The sequence below is a fragment of the Mercurialis annua genome, linkage group LG2, assembly GCF_937616625.2.
Source record: "Mercurialis annua linkage group LG2, ddMerAnnu1.2, whole genome shotgun sequence".
In the NCBI taxonomy this organism is placed as follows: Eukaryota; Viridiplantae; Streptophyta; class Magnoliopsida; order Malpighiales; family Euphorbiaceae; genus Mercurialis; species Mercurialis annua.
The window spans coordinates 44,758,071-44,764,324 of NC_065571.1; the positions used below are offsets into that span (position 1 = coordinate 44,758,071).

Consider the following 6,254-nt stretch of genomic DNA (forward strand, 5'->3'; position numbering starts at 1 on the left):
ACATTAGCCAAATAATGGATTCGTTCGAGACCTTAATCCGAAACACATACGCTATTCGCATATCACATATACATATATATATGTTGTCACGACCTAAAATCTCGAGTCAAGACCAGCGTGCGGAATGAAAGCGGTTGCTCCAAAACCCATAGCAAGCTTAAAACCATTATAAACTTTTTGTTTTTCAAATCATAATAACATATGAAATATGTTTTCAGAAAACTTTTTTATAAACATAACGATAATCGTTGAAATCGTTTTGTGAAAACCGTTACTATATACATGGAAACTAGGATTTTTACATATATCTCATATATCATATATTATTCTGTTTCAAATATATAACACATAACATATAAACCAGTTTAGCATATAATAATTGATAAAACATCCATATGGTTAAGATCGCGCAATATCAAAACTATATATAAGCATAAAGCTTACGTATACGAGTTTACCATATAATATCATTAAACCGTTAGATACAAAATCGAGACTACCATCTATTGACTATTGCAGCTCTAGGTAGAAAAGTAGGTTTTTTTACATCACTTCAAAATATAGACTCTTAGAACATCAATGAAAGCTTAAAAATATAAGAGTTATAATTGAAGTTTAAAGATAATTAAATGTCAATTTGAAAAATGGAATAAAAATTATAGATCATTTTTTTTTTAATTTTCTTTTAAAGAAAGGGAGTGGGGGAGGGGCTTTCTAATACAAAAGTGACAACTTTTGGATGTGTTTGACACTTTTAGCTCGAGAATGAACTTCTTAGTAATATTTTATGCCAAGTTGAGGGGCTGAATTGATCCTTTGTTCACCGTTTCACTCCCTCACTCCACTCTTCCGCCGCGAAAGTTTTACTTTTTAGAAAAACCCAAAACCTCTCTCAGCCTCCATCTCCGGCGAACAAAAACAAAATGCTAAGGCTAATCATCAGAGCCGCATTAACAAATTCCCAACGCAACCCAAAACTAAACTCTGTAATTACTCCTTCTTTATCATCACTCAATCTCAATCACTACTCTTCAAAATCCGCCAAACCCAACAAGAAAAATGACCAAAAATCCAAGAAGAAACCCAAATCCAAGAACCCCTCTGAAGATTCCGCATCATCCACAGCCGACGATTTCGAAGCCTCCCTCGTCGACGACGGCGTCACCCGCGCCCGCCGCCTGACGGAGGATGATACTGACCCTTCTCTTGATCTGGGTCTTAATGGCCGACCTCTGTTCACTCCTACTTCCTCGCTCTCTCAGCTCACTCGTAAAGACACCTGCACTTATTTCAAGCTCAGGTACTTTACTTTATGTTTGCTTCTTCTTTTTTTTCTATGTTTTGTACACTTTTTCATGTGATTTTGAAATGAATTGTTGTTATTTAGTGAGGAAGGACTGAATAATGTGTTACCCGAGGGATTGACAGCGGGTATGGTGAAGGAGTTTGAGGAATCAATGCGAAGAGCTGTGTTGGTTAGGCAGAGTTTTTTGGATATTCGCGACAATTTCAGAGGCGTTGTTGATTCTCCTTTGAGTTCGTCTGATGCTAAAGGTGTGTTTATTTTTGTATTTAGACTTGTTAGGAAATTATATCGCAGTAGGGTCAGGATAGAGCAATAAAATGACTACTTCTGATTGATAGACTATATATAGGTATTTTTTTGTTTTGATAATCGGGGAATGGGAGCGCTTGTGGGAGGAATGGAACCCACAACCTAGCAGAATTGCTGCCTAGTGGTTACATTTGAAATATAACTCATTGGTGACTATATATAGGTATTAGTCTTGGATCAAAACTAGAAAATTTAAGCCTTTAGGTGACATCCTAGAGTTTCTATATCTTTAAAACAAATAGCAGTTGGAATTAAATGTCGCAAGGTATTAAAGAGTTATTGAAGGTTTTGTAGACTGATTGTGAACAACTCTTATTTTAAATTGATCAAATAGTTACCTTCCGGTACCCTTTTCTTCTTATAGTGAAAATAGAGACAATGATTGATTGTGAATATATAATTTACAGTGTAAAGTTATTAGGATTATTTAAGAAATGAAACTTATGATATGAAATTATGAAAATGTGATATGATGTGATTGTACAATTTATGTCTTATTTGAGTCTTATGTATGGGAACTTCCCGAATTCTATGATTTGGCATTTAGGTATCGTTTTCAGATATAGTTTTGAAATTTCAGAACTCTATGTATAATCTATTCTTGGAAAAAAATGTGTTTCCTTTTCTATTTCGGCGTTTTTGTTTTAGCATTTTTCATTTCCATGCTGCATAGGTTGAGGCAATATTATATTGATAATGATTTAGAATGAGCAAAATTTTAATAAGATGATCTGATACTGAAGGTCGATTTTGAGTGAATGTGAAGCGGCACTATGTGAGTTATAATTAGAACTGGAAATGCTAATAAGCTAAATTGTTAAAGAGTATGTGATGTCCATGCAACTATTTTGAATTATTTATGGAAAAAGTCACCTCCTTTTTCATTATTAGTGCATATGTGCAGTTAATTTGAGGATTAGTTAGAAATTTTGAATACCTGTTGTTTGCTTTATATTTTCAGCTCAAAAACTGAGGAAGCAAATTGTGTTGGATGGTCCTGTTAGCTGTGGAAAGAGTATTATTTTAGCAATGCTCGTGCATTGGGCTCGTGAAGAGGGTTGGCTCGTATTTTATGTTCCCAGAGGAAAGGATTGGACTCATGGAGGATTTTTCTATAAAAACCCAAATACTGGTCTTTGGGACACGCCTGTACAGGCTCAAAGTATTCTCAAGGCAAGAAGCTAATCTTTTTTCTTTCATGTTAAACTAACTTGATATTAATGTAAGATAATATGATGAACTGCTGTTCTCATAAGTGGCAAACAGGAAGATCTCGGCGACCTTAACTTTTTCTGTTAAGGTCTTAAACCAGTAAAATCCATAGTTCTGAACATTTGTTATTAAATTTTCTCCTAAGTAACTGTTTACGTGTTTATCTCTCCATTAGATACTTTTCTGAAAAGCTTTAAAGGAACGATGCCTGATGTTCATCATTTTTTATATTTTTAAATGGCCAATTGCATGCAGGATTTTCTGAAATATAATGAGTCCCACTTGAAGCATTTACCATGTCACATTTTGGATCCTGTTCCACTGGGAGAGGGTGCTGGTGTTGGATGGATGAAAGGAGTTGAGTCCATGCCAGTTCCAGAAGGTTCAACTTTATATGACTTGATTCAAATTGGAATCAAGCACACACATGCAGCTGTTGGTGCAGTAGTTCGTTTGAGGAAAGAGTTGTCACTCGTAAAAGATATCCCTGTGCTCATTGCAATTGATCAAGTAAGATGGGTTCTGGAACAAATCATTATCTTTACATTGTTGAGTTTCTTGGATGATTTTCTTTATGGAATAGCATAAGTAGCTGGGATAATTTATTTACTTATTGATAATTTTTTATTTCCAGTATAATAACTGGTTTACATTCAGCGAGTATGAAGAGCCGGTGACCATCCGTTCATGCAGACCAATACATGCTAGAGAACTTGCAACAGTCAGTATAACTGATCTCTTATCAATTTATTGAGTGAATGTGCTTTTCTTTTTCTGTAGATAGAAACTTGTTTGTTTTTTATTTAAGGATTGAACATTTTATGGCTGCAAGTCATAGCCAATTAAGTCAATCTAACTGCTCACATGTATAATAAATGCTTTGTTCTGTTTTCCTTTAGTGGAGCACTTAGATGGTTTTATCTCTGTTCATGTCTGAGGGAGGGTTTGATGATTTAGTCTTCTCCCACCCTGGGGCTCTTGGTTTTGCCTCATTTAAATTCATCATCTTTCTAGGTTACTAATGCATTGTGAGAAAGGCAAGTCCGTGTATGTGATTATTTGATACCACATGTTACTTTTGCAGGTAAATGCTTTTAGGTCAATGATGCATGATGACATGATGGTAGGTGCCTTTTCACATTCAACTGCTGTTGGAAAGCTGCGCCAAGACTTGCCAGATGTTCCTGCAGATGCTCGTGTCAATTTGCCTCGATATAGCATAGATGAAGCAGGCACTGTTTGTCATTACTACCTCAGGTATGAACACAATTCTACACCCTTCGTCCCGTTTAAGAAGGGACAAATGAGTGTTGCACAAAGATTAATAAAATAAGACAATATTTCATTTTGTCATGTCTACCCCTATTAATTAGTATAGTTTCTCCTAATAATAGAATAGATGTATTGTAAATTGAATTGCATTTAATACATGTTGAAATAACTAAAGGGATAAAAGTGGAAGTTCAACAGAAAACACGATATGGCCTTCTTAGATGGGACAATTAAAAATGGGATATGTCCCTTCTTAAACGGGACCGAGGGAGTATATATTTTGCTTGGGTAGCAGTGTTGTTGGCTTGAAACATGCACCTCTACAAGTTTTCATCAAACCTGATTTCTGGACACTTAAACTTATCTTATGCTAATTTGGTCCCAATATCTAGTCAAGTAGTCATAGAGCTCTTTGCCTTGTCAGTATATTAGTTCATTGTTTCTTTTTATATCTTGGTTGATTGGTCATTTGGGTTTGGTTGTAATTATAATAAGTATCGTGGTTACATTTAAAAGCTACATAATCAGACTATCATATGAAAATAATAAGGAGCTGAAATAACAAATTGAACTGGGAACCTGTTTCCTAATTAAATAATTCATTTTTTAACCATTAATTTGACTACTCATTTATGATGGTTTCCGTAATTTTTATCTAATAAGGTTTGTTATAGTTAATGTCTTATGTGAAAATTCCAGCAAAGTATTAGTTTGGCAACATCGTAGTCGAAGCTGAATATTGCAACAATGCCTAATCTAGTGAATGCTTTAATTGACTGGCCATTTACCAATTTTCTATTCTGAATGTTGTTAAATGCAGGCAAAGACTAGTACGTCGTGAAGCGTTTTCAGAGGAGAACTGGAAGAAGGTATTTTACCTATCCAATGGAAATGGAACAGAAATGAGATGGCTACTTCCGTTAATGCGATGACATATCAGATACTGCATTTAGATACATAGAAAGACAATTTTCTCCGATTCAATTCTCCTAGTTTTGAAGTTGTTAAATGTGAGGTCAACATCTTCTGTTTTCAACTCCGATGAGATTAGCAAACCGGAAAATCTGAAATTTTTGCCACTTTATTGGTTTACTAGGTCGGAATCTTTCTTGCAGCCCAAGTATGTAACTTGTGTAGATCAGCTAGCATTTTGTGTATTTTTATTGTAGAAGGTTGATTTCTTGTAATAATGGTGATTTTATTTCTTATGCCTAAATTATAGACCACCTCTTAGTCGGCATTCAAAGTTCCGATTCACCTGAAAGAATGAAATAATATTTATAGAAGTTCAAAAGAAATTATGTAGTGCAATTTTTAGCATGCTTTTCTTGACGAATCAACATATAGTCCCATAGAATTCGTTTTAAAGATTCTAATTAAAAAAAGAATGGATAGAACGTACTTTTGATATCTTTTTTTTTTTGATAAAAAGACAAGCTTTATTAAAGATCATTGCGGAGAGAACCAACAAGAAAGGAGGGAGTACTATCCCATTCCTTACACACAGACATAGAATCGACCGCCTTTGCTAAGCAATGAGCAGCCATATTCGCTGAGCGTTTTACATAAGCAATGGAAACAAATTCCAAAGTGCTTAACAAAGAAATACAATCACGAGCAATATCGGAGAAATAGGACAAATCCCTAGAAGGATGATTCAACGCAAAAACAAGCTCCTGACAATCGGATTCCACCTGGACACGGGAGAGGCCCTTTCTTTTGATCCAGCTAAGCGCTTCGCGAACCCCAATAGCTTCAGCAACTCTAGGCTCCAGATTACCAACTAAACCCGCATGTTTTGCAAATAAACAATTTCCCAAATGGTCACGAATAAGAAAACCAAAAGCACTGAAGCCTCCCTCGAAAGGCACAGCTGCATCAACATTGCAAGTTAAACTCCCTTCTGGTGGTCTAACCCAAAAGCATTTGGCTGAGCGATTACAATCAGAAATAGGGCTGGATTTACTAGCTTTAGCTGAAGACCACTGAGTTAGGAAACTGTTGGCTTCAAGAACCACATCAGTACACGACTTGTTGGTCTTGTTCCAGAGCACATCGTTTCTGTTTTTCCATAAACTCCAGAGTAGCACACACATTCCTGCAAATCTATCCGGAGGTAGCCCAAGAAGAAGGAAGTTAAGCCAATCCCGAAAAG

General features: G+C 35.6%; 1 protein-coding gene across 1 annotated transcript; it reads left to right on the forward strand.

The window, feature by feature from the left end:
* Positions 1-808: 808 nt before the first annotated feature.
* On the forward strand, positions 809-5,339 carry LOC126667537 (uncharacterized). Its single transcript, XM_050360528.2, has 7 exons — positions 809-1,300; positions 1,388-1,554; positions 2,577-2,788; positions 3,083-3,337; positions 3,462-3,548; positions 3,912-4,084; positions 4,920-5,339. The coding sequence occupies exons 1-7, from the start codon at positions 924-926 to the stop codon at positions 5,029-5,031; spliced, it is 1,383 nt and encodes a 460-aa protein (XP_050216485.1). The 5' UTR covers positions 809-923; the 3' UTR covers positions 5,032-5,339.
* Positions 5,340-6,254: the final 915 nt, after the last annotated feature.